The sequence below is a fragment of the Euprymna scolopes genome, chromosome 7 (assembly GCF_053919585.1).
Source record: "Euprymna scolopes isolate OS-2025 chromosome 7, ASM5391958v1, whole genome shotgun sequence".
NCBI classification, from domain to species: domain Eukaryota; kingdom Metazoa; phylum Mollusca; class Cephalopoda; order Sepiida; family Sepiolidae; genus Euprymna; species Euprymna scolopes.
This window is the reverse complement of record NC_136488.1, coordinates 98,859,982-98,875,410: the sequence shown is the minus strand read 5'-3', so window position 1 is coordinate 98,875,410 and position 15,429 is coordinate 98,859,982. Positions and strand designations below refer to the sequence as shown.

Sequence of the window (15,429 nt, the reverse complement as noted above, 5' to 3'; positions counted from 1 at the left end):
TCCTATAGATAGAGGTATGTCGAAAAGGATAAAGCAAGAACGGAAAACACGAATCTAATGTTATATAAGAAGATATAGAAAGTAATTATATATATATATGAATTGTGTGTGTGAGAGTTCATTCTCTATGAACTCGAAAATCACTGGCCACATTTTTATGAAAATTGAGACGAAGGTACTTCATGTGTCTGGTAACGTTTGTAAATAGGTTTTCTATCTCAATGTCTTTGATAAGTATCGATAACCGAAAAAATCGAAATAATTCAATGACAGAACAGGCAATTTTGGCCAAAGTTAGCACCTTACACAGCCGAACATAAGTGCATTTGAAAAGTTTTATTACCACACAAGCCAAAAGGCTCGACATATAAAATCAACAGTAGGTTTTGATATGGCAGGGCGTGTTCGAAAGAAATGTTTGTTTCGAGCACAATTGAACCATGATACTTAATTTTTACATTTTAAACCAGAATTAATTCAAGCTATTATATATATATATATATATATATATATATATATATATATATATATAAACTAGCTGTACCCTGCCACGCGTTGCTATGGCTCAAATTGGCACAATGGAAAAAGTTTCAAGATGAGAAAATGCACGTTTAATTTCACATTCCGTATGGGTACACAGTTTTTGTTTTTTCATTTTCTTAGCTGATGTAGAGATTTTCTGGTTTGGTGACTCTTGAACACATAACAAATTGTCCATGTGAAAAAACAGTCAGTGTGTAGCTGTAAACCACACAATTGTAAAGATTGTTCACTGAGCTTTGTTGATGGTTATTGTAAACGACAATAAAATTGGAAAATGCAGTTTCCTAAAGTGTAATGGTGTATCCAGTGGAATCATAGGAATGCGTGGAATGAAGATATCTTCACCAGTGAAAGGTCCTGTTAAGGTTGTTGTTTCTATGATATTGTTTGTTAATTTTTTTTACTGCAAACCATGTGCCATTGCAAAGCTTGGATTGGTTTATATTTCACAACATGATAATTAGTACACCAATTTTCATTTGCAGCATATGGGGAGGCATCCCTGGAAAATCTAGCTGTTGGATAATTAACCACTTTATCTGCTTCCACAACAGTGTCGGTGGATGTGTATGTAACTACCTCACTTGGAATTTTACGTTGAATAATAGCATTAAGTTCATGGACGCTTTGTATTGAGCTGCAAGAATAGCTGGTTTACTCAGTCAAGTGGAAGTTGTATAATTAATTTGAATATCTGGAAAAAACCTTTTTAACCAATCCTTCTTTTGATATAAAATTACAGAAGTTAAGTCAAAGAATGTTGCCCTTAACTCGGATCAGCCAGCACTTTTCTGTGCCCAATTTCCCACAAGTGATACAAAAATTTCTGTGTGGATCGAGCAGTTTGCAACTGGACATGCATATTGTGAATTAAGTTTAATGTCTTCACATGGCACCAAAAAGTAGAGTATTTGAAGGAAGCATTTATTTCATCTGGCGGTGTTGATTGAAGAATTACAGATAGCATTTGTCTGAAATCTCATGCAAACAATATTACTACATTCCCAAATGGTCTGCCATTGCCATTCAAATCTTGCAAAGATCGACCAAGAGTCTCGTACCATTGTGCATTCATCCCAAACAATAAGTTAGCATTTCTGCAATATTTTTTCCCATACTGGATGTTTTGGAGATGTTGAACATGAGATTTTTGTAAAGTTGAATGTTTAATAGTAGTTTTAAAGTAGAATAAGTAGTTCTACTTGATAGCAAGGTTGAAGTATTCCATATGCAGCAATGACTATGTCATTTTGTCCCTAAATGGCTGCCAAAATCAAGTTAATTAGAAAGGTTTTACCAGTTACTCCTGGTGCTGTTCAAGGTAGCAGTAATTTCCAAATAATTTCTATTCTCACAATAAGTAAATTAGGTGACTAAAATAGGATTTATCCATGTTTGACAATGCCTTATTCACTGTAATTAATTGAGGAGATTACAATAGGATGAGGGATTAGAGATGGACAGATAGACAGGAAGATATATAGATAGAAAAGACAGGAGAGGGAAATACAGAAAGAGAAGGAGATAGAGGGAGAGTTAGAAACAGAGAGGGAGCGAGATAGAGGAAAGGAGAGAAGGGGAGAGAGATAGAGGGAATTAGAGAAAGGGGTTCAAAGAAAGATGGAGGTGGTGATTATATATATATATATATATATATATATATATATATGAGAGAGAGAGGGGGAAGTGGATAGAGAAAGTTATGAAGAGAGGGGGAGAGAAACAGAGGGTGAAGTACACTTCACCGTTTGTTCCTCGATCAGTAGAAGAGAAATCCTTCGAGACTGAGGCAATTTTTATTTTTGTTACTATCCAAAGTAACGTTTTAATTTTGTTTTTTGTTTTTTTCGGGATCTAGATTTTCCACAAATTAGAAACCGACTGGGTTATCTTTACTTTCACCTAACAATTTAATAAACAAAAAGATATTTTAAACCCTGAATTTAACGTGTAAATACTAATTTTTAAAAATAGTACGGTAACGTAAGTGCATAAGCACCACTTTATTTCAAATAGTTATTTTCCAAAGACTAATTAAATGAATTAAACTTTTAAGTTTTGTGCAATTATTTTCTTAGCATTCGACTTTCACCGGCGCATGACGTCAGCAGCCGGATATAGTCGAGCGTTGTCGTGGAAATAATAACAACACTATGTGAAAGAAAAAGTAAAGTAAAAATTTAAATAAAAAAAACAAAAAAAACTATCGGTCATTTGTATTTCTTAATAAATGTTTGTAAAAAATAACTTTTTTTGTCACAAAAATAAAGTTTTAGCATTTTTTGCAATAAATCATAGCAACTTCGTTAATTTTTACGACTTCCCCAGTGCCCAGCGTATTATAAACACCTCAACCTCCTCATATTAAAAACGGCTTTAGGAATACACCCTACCTCCCCATGTTAAGAACGGCTTTCGAGGTTTTGGGGTATACATATATATATATATATATATATATATATATATATATATATATATATATATATATATATATATTGCCGATCCCCGGTGAGTAGGGTTTTCTTTTTGTTATGTTGTTATGTCCGGGAGGAACACGCATACACCGATCGAATTGTTTGTTTCTTTCTTTCTTCTGTTTTCCGGAGAAATCCGAGACGCAAGCTGAGTTACGTTTGGTTCATTAAATGCATAAGTACAAATATTTTTTTTTTTACTTATGTTTATTTCTTAAATTTACAATGTATGTGTTATTCTTTTAACGATTGTTTAAAAAAGGTTCGTTTTATACGCACGTGTAGTCAGAATCGTTATTTTTCGTTATTTCAAAATAGTCGACCGAAAAGAAACGGAGTAGAATAGTTTTTTTTTTAATTTGTTAATATTTTTTACTTTTTAACATTTAAAAACACAGTTAGATGATAAACAGTCACTCTTATAAAATTTCACTGAAAACGGGCGTGTAAATTTCTAGTTTATCGATTTGGAATAAAGCAGACGTTTGATTTTTATATATATAGATTTCATAAAATCAGCAGTAGATTCTCTACCGTGCAATGTAGATTACAGTGTATTGTAACCTGTCACAGCAGGAAAGCATGTGAAGCTTCCTTTAGGTGCACTACAGTGGGTGCCCGACTAAAGCAGGCAATCAATCGATTTGACAAAAATATGAGCGTTCGATGACAATAAAAACATGGGAGTGTGAAACATTCGTTGATCATCATTCAATCCCTGGCAACGTCGTATCTTCCTGCGAGTATATATATATATATATATATATATATATATATATATATATATATATATATATATATATATAAGACAGAATTTAAAAAATAAATTAGTGAGAGGAAGATAAAAAATAAAGTTAAAAACGAATAAAAAGAAATAAAGATTAAAAATAGAATTTAGAGTTAGTGAAATAAATGAAATCGATAGGGAACGAATTCACACACACACACACACACACTGCTGCTTTTATAATATATATATTTTATGAAATGATTTTTTTTAAACTAAAACTTAAGAAATAAAACGCGTTATGTAAACGCCTTAAAATAAAAATATGTTTATGAAAAGGACATATATATATATTTATCATAAAATCATCCAATATAAAATATTCCTAAAATAGTTGCTAGAAAGGACTATTCAGAGTCCTCACTGCTTCCGAAGATAGACAAGCAGAAATCTTAGGAGAATGTACTTTCGTATAACTGTTAAACCAATGTGCAGAAAGTTTAAATGATGGTGGAAGAGTGATAACCGAAATGGGAGGAAGGAAAATAGGAAAGTAAGAAATCAATCGTAAATGAGGCATGAAATGAATAATAAAAAAAATAAAATAATAAAAAAAAAATTATAATAAAAAAATTATAATAAAAAAAATGAATGCAATAAAGGGATTAAAAAAGACTGGAATTAAGAAGAGAAACACAAAATTAGAGAAAGAGAAAGAAAGAAAAAGATAGAAAGAAGAAAATGAGAAACGAGAGAAAGAAAAGAAATCTAAGAAAAAAAAAAGAAAGAAAATGCGAAAGAAAAAGAAAGTGAAATTGAAGAAGAGAGAGAGAGAGAGAGAGAGAGAGAGAGAGAGAGAGAGAGAAATAAATAAAAAGAAAGTGAAGGAAAAAGATCCAAACAAGAAGAGATGGAATCTCTCTCCATCTCGCTCTCATAAATGAGAGGGCGTTCCAAAAGTAATACCTCTAATTTTTATTCCGTCTGAATGGATCAGAGGATATTGCAAACTGCATTGTTATAATAACTGAACAGAAGCATTCATGGTCTGAAAGTTTCATCTCTCTGCTGCAAATATTGACGGTGTGATACTCTAAGGAAGCAACCCCTGTTATGGACGTATGTCAGAAGCAGAAACGCATCATTGAATTCCTGGAAAAAGTGTATTAAAAATGGTGGCGACTATGTAAAATAATAAATTCTGAGGTACAAAAGGTCGTATATTTTAATTGTATCACCCCGCCTGCGTAGTTCAACTTTTTGTATTAAAAAATAGGCTTTACTTTTGAAACAATACTTGTATGATAGAGAACGTTCTGAACACCCATGCACAACCATCATTCATCCCTGATAAATGCGTATTGAGAATGGTGGTTACTATGTAGAACATTAATTCTGGAGCACAAGAGGTCGCGTGTTTTAATGATACAACTCCCGTCTTCGTAGCTCTTCAACATTTTTGAATAAAAAAAAATAGGAGGCTTTACTTTTATAACGACACACGTGTGTGTGTGTGTGTGTGTGTGTGTGTGTGTGTGTGTGTGTGTGTGTGAACTGAACTCTCCTGTCGATTTCAACATATGAGGTTCCGCCACAACAACTAAGTTGTTCGGAAATCCGCACAGATGATTTGTTTATAGTGGTGAAGGCTTTGTGTAGAACCAACCACATTTTTGGTATACTCCTAATCTTTGTCAGTACAGATGACTGCCACAAGACAAAGCATAGAGTAGACCGCAGGTTTTTACATCAGAATTTACCTTCTTCTAGATGCATGTCTTAATGAAGACTGGAGGTGCGATTATATATATATATATATATATATATATATATATATATATATATATATATATATATATATGGAGAGGAGTAAGAAAGATATCTAAGATTAGAGAAGAAGAAAAAATACAGAAAACTAAGAAAATATAGAGAAAGAAGATGAGAAGGAGGAAGAAGAAACGCTATTTATTTGTCTTCTCCCGAGCACAGAGTGAGATGCAGGATCGGATTTTTTTTTTTTTATTAGGACAAAAATTGAGATTACCTCAATCTAGAAGAATTTCTCTTTCACTGTCCTAGAACAGAAAAGATGGAGTGTAGTATCAGAACAGGTATTAAACTTTGCTCCCCATAAGCAATAAGTGAAAATAAATAAATAAATAATAGTAATAATACTACTACTAATAATAATAATAAAAAAATACACGACTACAAAAGAGAAAGTAAGAAACTCGAGAGAAAATTTTTAAAAAAGTGATCAGGGAATATAGACGGGTGACGATGGGAGGAGAATGTTGAGAAAGACAGAGAGAGAGAGGGGGGTAAGAGAGCGTAGACGAGAGACGATGAGAGGAGAATGTTGACAGTGGAAGGGGAGAAACAGAGAGAGGAAGAGGCGGGGAGCAGAATGTGGGAGGGGGTGTTTAAAGCAAGCAAAGCAAGCAAGAAGCTGTGCGCACATGTGTAAGACGCACTGCTTCCAATCTACAAAACTGCACAGATCAATAAGTGGCTGATATCAATATCCCATGGCGGCCGCTGGTGGCTTTGTTTTATCCGTAGTGCCATGCAACATGTGTCTGAGATCTGCCAGTCCATTCGTGTACACACGCATACGCGCGCGTGTGTGCGTGTGTGAGTGTAGTGATCGCCGGCAAGGCAGTCTTCAATTCAGGAAGTCTCTCACTTGTGCCTGAATACATGTACAAGCGACTGCTCAGTTTCTCATTAGTTCAAAAGCATCCTCTGATAACGCAAAGTGGCAAGATCAAAATCCACCATTCATTTGAGAAGAGAGAGAGAGAGAGAGAGAGAGAGAGAGAGAGAGAGGGGTGCAGATAAGAATATTAGAGTAGAGGGATGTGGAGGAAAAAATGGGGAAAATAAAAAGAGAGAACAGTTACATATAAATAGTAGATTGAGAAAAGAGAAGCCCTGGAGTTTGGAGGTTGTCAAAAAAAAAAAAAGAGGAAAAGAGAGTAGACATGGGGATGGGTGAAAAGAAAGGAAAGAAGGAAAATGAAGAGAGTCGCGTGAAAAGAAAGAGCACACATGGAGAGGGCAAGAGAAGAGAAAAAAAGGGAGGTTTGGTGTTTTCTTTTACGAGAAAGAGAAAAGACAGGGAAAAGAAAAAAGAAATAGGGAAAAGGAGGTAGACACGGTGAAAGTAAGAAAAATCGAAGGGAAGCAGAGAGAAAAGAAAGGGAGAAGGGAAAGAAAAGAACTAACATAGGAGGGAGAAAGAATAGATGAATACAAAGAAGTAAACATTAAAGAGAGAAAAAAGATTGGAACAAAATAGCAGAGCAATTAAAATGAGACGACAAAGAAAGGGGGAAGAATGAAAAAAAAGTAAAGCTAATTTTGAAAGAAGAAAAAAAAATGTAGAAATTACAACTTTTTGGGGGGCTTATTTAATGCCGAATCCACTAATTTTGGAAAAAGGATTTTATTATTCAAATTCTTTATATATATATATATATATATATATATATATATATATATATATATATATAATGTGTGTGTGTGTGTGTGTGGTGTCTGGTTCGGGTGTTTTGTTTTACGATATATCGACCCATTTGAGCTTAATCAGGAGAGGAACGCCTCACCCTGTTCTGTTTATTTAATGCCAAAATGCAGTATTTTTTTTTTTTTTTAATATTCTTCAAGTTCTTTATATTTTTCAAATATTTAGTCATGGTGTTTGGTTTGGTTGTTTTGTTTTACGTCATATAAACAATTTTCAGGTTATTTAATACTAAATTGAATAATTTCGGGAAAAAGATTTTCTGCTTCAAATTTTTATATTTTCAAATATTTATCCATGGTGTTTGGTTTCATCGTTTCTTAGGGAAAAATTGTTTTTTTGTCATTGCGTTTGGGAAACATGATTGAGTTTTGCAAAGGAAAATGAAAAACATCAATGTGTGGTGCATTTTAGGTCAGGAACTCAATATCTTATTACAGCCTTACTTGATAATGCTAGTGAATTAAAGGGAAGGAGCAGACACGGAGAAAAATGAGGAAGAAAGCAGACATGTGGTAAACGAGAAAATTAAAGAAGGGAAAGAGAGAAAAATAGAGGGGAGGAGGAGGAGAAAGAAGAGGAAAAAGATGAAAGGAGAGAAAAGACAGGGAAAATAAAAAAGAAATATGGAAAAGGAGGTAGACATGGTGAAAGTAAGGAAAATCGAAGGGAAGCAGAGAGAAAAGGCGGCATAAAAGAAAGGGAGAAGAGAAAGGAAAGGACTAACATAGGAGGGAGAAAGAATAGATGAATACAAAGAAGTAAACATTAAAGAGAGAAAAAAGATTGGAACAAAATAGAGCAATTAAAGAGACGACAAAGAGAGGGGGAAAATGAAAAAAAAAGTACAGCTAATTTAAAAAAAAAAAGAAATGTAGAAATTAACACATCAATGGATGGGGGTGGGGGCATAAATTACGAAACACTCTTTGGAAAGAGGAAAATGGTGGAGAAAGAAAATAGAACATTATTTAACAATGAAGGGGTTAAAATGAAATCGAAAGAATAAAACAAATTCGATGAGAGAATGAGAAGCAAAAAGGAGTGTTAAGAAAAGAAAAAGTGTTAAAAGGCAAAAGACATGATAAGCAAAGGAAAAAACAGAAAGAAAAATGAGAGGAAAGATAATGAAAATTCTAAGAAATTAAAGAAAGGGGAAAAGAATGAAAGTGAAAAGTAACGAAAGAAAAGAACACGTGATATAAAAAGAAATAAAACAATAAAAGAAGAAGAAAATGAAATACGGGAGAGGATAAATGATAGAACGAAAATAAAAGGTCAGAAATGTACTATAAAAGTACTAAAATTTAATGATTGGAGGGTAACGAATTACCCCCCCCCCCCAAAAAAAAAAATGAAAGCTAGCAAAGAAAGCTAAAAGAATGAATACAAAATTAAAACTAAACAATAAAAGATAATGGGTGAAAAATAATGAATAAAAAATTTAAAAAAAGGAGGAGACAGATTGAAAGACAAAAAATGAAAGACAGAGAATGAAATATAAATAATGCGAAGATAAAATAAACGACAAAAATGATGAAGACAAAAAAAAAAACGAAAAATTCACACAAAGCAACTCATCATATCATCTCTATCTCTACTATTATATAACAGGAACTTTGTGTGCGTGAGTTCTTTCCCTGGGCCGATTTTTTATGAAATTTCACACAAATGTACTTTATAATATAAATAGGTTTTGTATCTGAATGTTTTCGATAAGTATCAATAATCGAAACAATCCGACAAAAGAAGGAACAAAAGATTTTGACCAAAGTTAACACCTTATACAGCCTGACATCACAAGTGCATTTGAGAAGTTTTATTACAGCACAAGCAGAAAGGCCCGGCATATAAAAATCAACAGTTGGCTCTTTGAAATGAATGTTTCTGTTTAGATCACAATTCAACCATGATACTTGACTTTTGCATTTTAAACTTTAATTCAAGCCATTATATATAAAAATGTAATTCTTGGTTCGTTCGTTATTAGTAGTCTAAGTAACCACTGGACATATGGTTTCCACATTTTGGTATAATGTGTTTACTGTACCCATGCGTGTTTTTATATATCTCTTTTTAATTATAACATTATACTTAATTTTTCTTTAATAAATAGGTGGTTTTCTTTGTACCGATGGGCCATTTTTTATTTGGGGACATATCATCGCCTGCCGTCACGTGACATCACTAAAAGGATCTTTTGGTCTCACCATTACAGGTCGTGGTGGTCTCACTTAATTTAAACAGAATGTGTTTATTTTTGCTTTTTTATATAAATAAAGCATCGTAATTTGTAACAATAAAAAATAATAATTTTTACAGGAACATTATAAAAAAAAGCCCCTAAAATCCATATTAATGAATTCGATATAACTCGAAGCAAAATGAATTTCTCGCACGATCGATGCTATTTTTAGCACAAACAAGCTGTTTTCTTTTTTTATTTAATTCAATATCTTAGGACTTTACTTTATTAATTATCTTTTAAATAGACCCAGAAAACTAATATTTATCTCTAAAAGGATTTTTACAATAAATTTATTTAACTTCCAAATTTAGCTGAATTGGTAAGATCGCCGTGAAAACATTTTTCATAACTTTTTTTTTCACGTGTACAAATATTTTTTTTCCTTTGGGAAATTAAGTTTAGTCCTTAATCTTTCAAATACAATCAAAAAGTTGTCGGAAACCTACAAAGAAATTCGTTTATTTTTGCCCATACCTAAACAATGGATATTAGCAGCAAATCGACCATTGTGGATCATCTTTTTATTATTCAGGAAATTAAAGATTCAATTAGATTCCTATTTCAGTCGCCTAAATTATTTAGTGTGAAATGAGTTTAGGAATTTATATCCAAACCTAAATATTATTTTTACTTAAATAAAAATAACATTAACACACTAAGTTAGGTAAAATTTGCATAGAATGGTCTGCTTTACGGTTGTTGTAAAAATGGAACGGAAATTTATTTTAGTTCCCTTTTAAATTCGGTACATTTTTATATTACGTCCAACTCATCGTTCACATTCGACATGTCAACTTTTATAGGTTTTCGGTTATGCTGACAAGGTGTATTCCGAAAGCCGTTCTTAACATGGGGAGGTTTGGGGTGTCTATTCTGAGAGCCATTCTTAACATGGGTAGATTGGAGTGTTTATTCATTGTAAACGTACCAGACAACCTTATAAATGTCGACATTTCCAAAAAATAATAAAAAGATATACCAAAAAAAAAATAATAAAAAGATATACCAAACTGACTTTTTTCGCTTACAAATGGAATTATTTCCTTTCCGTTAATAACTTTTTTTTTTTTTTTTAACATTTTGTGTTTTTTATTTATAAAGTACAATTGTCGAATGTTATTCTTTTGATTATATTCGTTTGGGGGGCAAAATTAAAAAAAATAAATTAAAACGGAGCGAAATTTAAGTTTCCGTTCCATTTTTACAACAACCGTGCCAATAAGGGGTATTGATTTACTAGGATTTGTATTAGAAGCTGAGCACTAGGTGTATTAGAATTTAGGGGGAATTTTTGAAACCCCTAACACGAAACTGCGAATAAAATATAAAAAACTCGTAATTTCTCTTTTAAAAGTGGGTTGTTTATTTTCTTTATGGAATATACTTCCAAAATAAACTATTAAAGTTGTTTAAAAAAATAATAGAAATATTATTTTTTATTTAAAAAAAAAAAATAGTGTTTACAAAGTGCCGGCGCGCCTTCATGCAGCCATTTTTTTACGTAATGTGTAGAATATTGCTAGGGTGAGCCAGCTAATCTAATGAAGATGTTGTGCTGAATGGATGTGATAATTGACAGAGTGTAGTTCCTGGCAGAAGTTTAGAACAGTAAAACCCCTGAATGCCAGAGCAGCTGGCATTTGTAGAGTGGCACCTGCCCCTCCTGGCATGTTTAGCCAATCAGGCGCCTCAAAATAGAACAATCCACCATCCCTGACTAATTGTTGGCTGGTCCAATGGCAATTAGCATACCACTAATTGCTGCTGAATAAATATGTTGAAATTAGATAAATGGTCCATAATGGTGGAGAGGGAAGGTAAGCGCATTCTTGATTCTACATCTCCCCTCCCCCATCACGTGGGGGTAATGGCCTCCGAGGAGGAATGAGCTCCTCACGGCCAGGTTGATTATATGGGAATAGCCTCGCACGTGCCCGCGCCGACTTGGCTGGCATTGGTCTAGGAGGTTCAGGTGCTTCTTCTGGAGTGATGTTACTGCTGGGTTGCTGTGTCCGAAGGTCAAATTGAGGGTCTGGTATGACAGGGCTCTTTGTCTCTGTCACTTGGGGTATGTGAGGTGGGGCCCCTGGTAACGCGCTTGGGATGGGCTTTGGAGATGTGGGAGTCTCAAGTTTTTTAAGGAACCGCCGATTCCGCAAGGTGATTCTATCAGAGCCATCAACTCTGATACGGTACTGCCGATTGAGGAGGGCTTCAATCACCCGACCAGTGATGTCCCAGAGACGGTTGTTTCTTTGTAGTACGAACAAGTCCCCACTTGGGGTATGTGAGGTGGGGCCCCTGGTAACGCGCTTGGGATGGGCTTTGGAGATGTGGGAGTCTCAAGTTTTTTAAGGAACCGCCGATTCCGCAAGGTGATTCTATCAGAGCCATCAACTCTGATACGGTACTGCCGATTGAGGAGGGCTTCAATCACCCGACCAGTGATGTCCCAGAGACGGTTGTTTCTTTGTAGTACGAACAAGTCCCCACTTTGTAGTGGGCGGAGAGAATGGGCTGTACGGTTATACATCTCTATGAGCCGCGTGTCGCGCCGAGACAGGGTTATCTCGCGCTTTCGAGCTGCGGCGATCCATTCCGGATGTGACTTGTAAAGGGTCGGGTGAGAGGGGAGGTAGTCTCAAAGTCGCCTGTGGAGCAGAAGCTGTGCTGGGGGTAGACCGATACCCTGTATAGGGGTATTTCTGTATTGTAGGATGGCCCTGGCAGCCTTGTCGTTATCTAAGAACTCTTGTGGTCATATGTTGCCATCTACAACCCTCTTGGCTGTTTTGACAGCTAGCTCCGCTCGACCATTGGATTGTGGATAGGCCACAGATGATAACCTGTGCTTTACAGACCATTTCTCTAGAAACTGCTTGAATGGGAGGGATGTGAACGGCGGGCCACCATCACTGCTGAGTTCTTCTTGGGAACCATATGCTTGAAATATCTCCCGACAGATTGAGATGAGCCGAGAGGCGGTTGCCTGCCCTTGGCTTAGGTGGTACAAGATGAGCCAGCCAGTTAATCTGTCAGCGCAAGCAAGGTATCTGCGGTCACCAACGTGGAACAGATCCATGACAATCTGCTGGAACGGCCACTCTGGGGACTGTGTCAATGTAATTGGTTCCTGGGGCTGGCTCGGTGCGATCCTTGTACAAGTCATGCAGTTCTCCCTGGTATTGCGCATGGAGGCATTCATTCCAGGTCAATATATGGATTCGTTTGCTTGGGCTTTCATTCCAGTTATGCCCTGATGTGCTGAATGCAGACAGCGCAGTATATTTCCTTGTTGCCCTTTTAGAACAACTATTCTTCTGTCTAAGAGCACCAGGTCATCATGGGTGCTGAGGCGGTGCCGTACTTCCCAGTACTCACGGACTTCAGGTGAAGTGAGAGTTTGTGTTTCAGGAAAACCTTGCTGTACCGTACTTATCAACTTTTGGTACTGTGGGTCATGACGTCCTGCTGCCTTGATGGTGCCTGGTGATGTGATTGCTATGTTGTCATTGTACCCAAATGTTGATATGAGAGCAGTAGATTCAACTATGCTATTGAGGTTCTCGGATTCTGAAGTGTCTGATTTGGAAGGCTGGAAGGGAAATACATCAAGGAGGGCGTTCATCACGGCTGTTGGGTAATGGGAGAAAGTATCAGGCCCCTTATGCCATTTCCTAGGACAATGTTGTATGTTGAAGTGGTATCTCAGGGTTTTTTCCTTCAATCTAAACAGTTGGAAGTTCTGGATCTTGCTTAGATCTCTATCACCAAACAGGCCCTTCAGTGGCTCGTGATCCGTCACCACTATGAGATTAGGGCAACCAATAACAAACACACAGCATTTTTCTAATGCCCATGCGATTGCTGCTGCTTCGCCTTCTATCGGCGCGTACCTGCGCTCTGCATCAGTGCAAAATCTGCTGCCAGCGAATACCAGGTGCCAACCTTCTGGGCAGCACACGGGGGCCTTTTCCATGGTACACGAACAGTGTTTCTGAAGGAGCAGGAAGCTCATTCCTTCTTTGCTCCACTCAGGGGCTAGGCAAGTGGTTCGATTCTTGTCAAATGTTGCGACACCCTTACGAACAAGATCGACAATGGCTTGTTTCAACTGCTTGAATGCATTCTCAAGGTCCTGGTTCTACGTGAAATGTGAGTCCTTTTTCACAAGATCGCGGAATGGTAGCATTACTGGTCCTAGCGAGTATGCCCAGGTTACCTGATTGACAAGTCCAAACTAGGATCTTGCGTCAGTGATGTTTTTTGGTCCTGGGAAGTTGGATATTGCTCTAATATTGGTTCTGAGGGGGTTATCCCGGAGGGTGTAATTTGGAGGCTGCCAAATTGCACAACATCTTGGCAAAATTGAAACTTGTCTTTGTTCAAGACGATTCCATTCTTTGCACAATGTAGCAAGAAATCGAATGTGTGTAGGAATGATTCCTTGATATCCGAGTCGTAGAGTGTCATCGACGATCTTTATTTTGCGGGGGATATCCTCAATTATTTCGTCAAATCTACGTGTGTAGGCATCTCCAGACGCTAGATACCCCCGGGGGGTTCGGAGATACATGAACCTCCCCCATTCTGTGATGAAAGTTGTCAGTGGCTGAGATTCTTTGTCCAACAGGATTGAGTGATATCCATCAACGGCGTCTAATACCATTTTTTTTTTCTTGGGCGGTACCTGCGATGCCAATCGAAAGAGTGATTCGATATGATGTGTTTCCCATTTGCACTGTGTGTTAAGGTACTGATAGTCGATTGTTCGTCTTGGCTTGCCATTCTTTTTCACAGTGATCACCATGGTACTGCACCAGTCAGTCAGTGTGCCGACAGGCACTGGAGCAATGATGCCCTTCCCCACGTCGTTCCAGAGATCTTGCTTGACCTGTTCTTTCAAATGGTAAGGCACCGGGATTGGGTTATGTCTGGCTTTTGGAATAGCTCCTTCCTTCAGGTGAATGTGTGCTGGAGGTCCAGTCATGGAGGGAATTACCCTGTCGTTCTTGAATGCAGTGTCCGCAAAACATCCTAACAGCCAGTCTTTTAATTTGCCGACGTTGGCTTCGGTGGCACGGAAAGGGAGGCTGTCTGGACGCGTCGGTAGGGGTTTGACCCTGTTTTCTGTATCCTGCACTTTATTTTCGACTTCTAACGACTGCATAGCCATCGATGTGTTTGGGAATTCCTTATGTAATATCCCAACATCAATGCAGGCCGCCTTGCTGAAATAAAGCCGTTTTATCCTTTCACAAATGTAGAGGGCTTGTTTGGTTGTGTGTCCCCCCACACTGAACGTCACCGGCAACCAACCTTGACATTCAAGAGTAGAATCCCCGACTGCTCGAACAACTTTCCTCGATGTGTTCAGGTCGTCTATGGTAAGGCCCATGTGTTTCAAGTGTATTGTGCCACCCAGACATATAGTGGCACCGCTATCAGGGAATATCATCATGTTGGTGCTATTATTTTCAGGGATGTTGTTTCTCTTCCTTGGGTCCGGATTAGGTGAAAATGGGGTTACCGTTGCCTTTATTTCGGTAACTTGCTCTATTGGTGTGGACGAGTACTTGTTCGTTACCTGATCAAATGTAATGTGGGCGATCAGGCTATCTATTGCTGCCTCGTCAAGTTCGGCGCTTTTGACAGTAGCTCTGCGGCATTCTTTCTTGATCGACTGGCACACTCGGGCAAAGTGGTTTGATCTTCCACAATTGCTGCATGTTTGGCCCCAATGCTGGGCAAGATAGGTGGTGAGGTTTCATCCCCGGGGTGCCATGTTGACTGTTTCCACAACCACTGCAATGGGGTGTTGATCGCATGTCTTTGTTGTAATTGCAACTTTAGGGGGGGGGGCTTACGCAAGTCTGGGCTCCTTTTAGTGGGGACACGACGCTTCTGTTTT

At 37.0% G+C, this 15,429-nt stretch overlaps 2 protein-coding genes across 4 annotated transcripts in view; both read right to left on the bottom strand.

Moving 5' to 3' along the window:
- LOC145279856 (uncharacterized) overlaps positions 1 to 15,429 on the bottom strand; it is a 1,383,997-nt gene that overhangs the window by 1,233,025 nt on the left and 135,543 nt on the right. The gene's annotated exons all lie outside the window — the stretch shown is intronic.
- Positions 12,730 to 13,497, bottom strand: LOC145280307 (uncharacterized). Its single transcript, XM_080132077.1, has one exon. It carries the CDS (start codon positions 13,495 to 13,497, stop codon positions 12,730 to 12,732), a length of 768 nt encoding a protein of 255 aa, XP_079988203.1.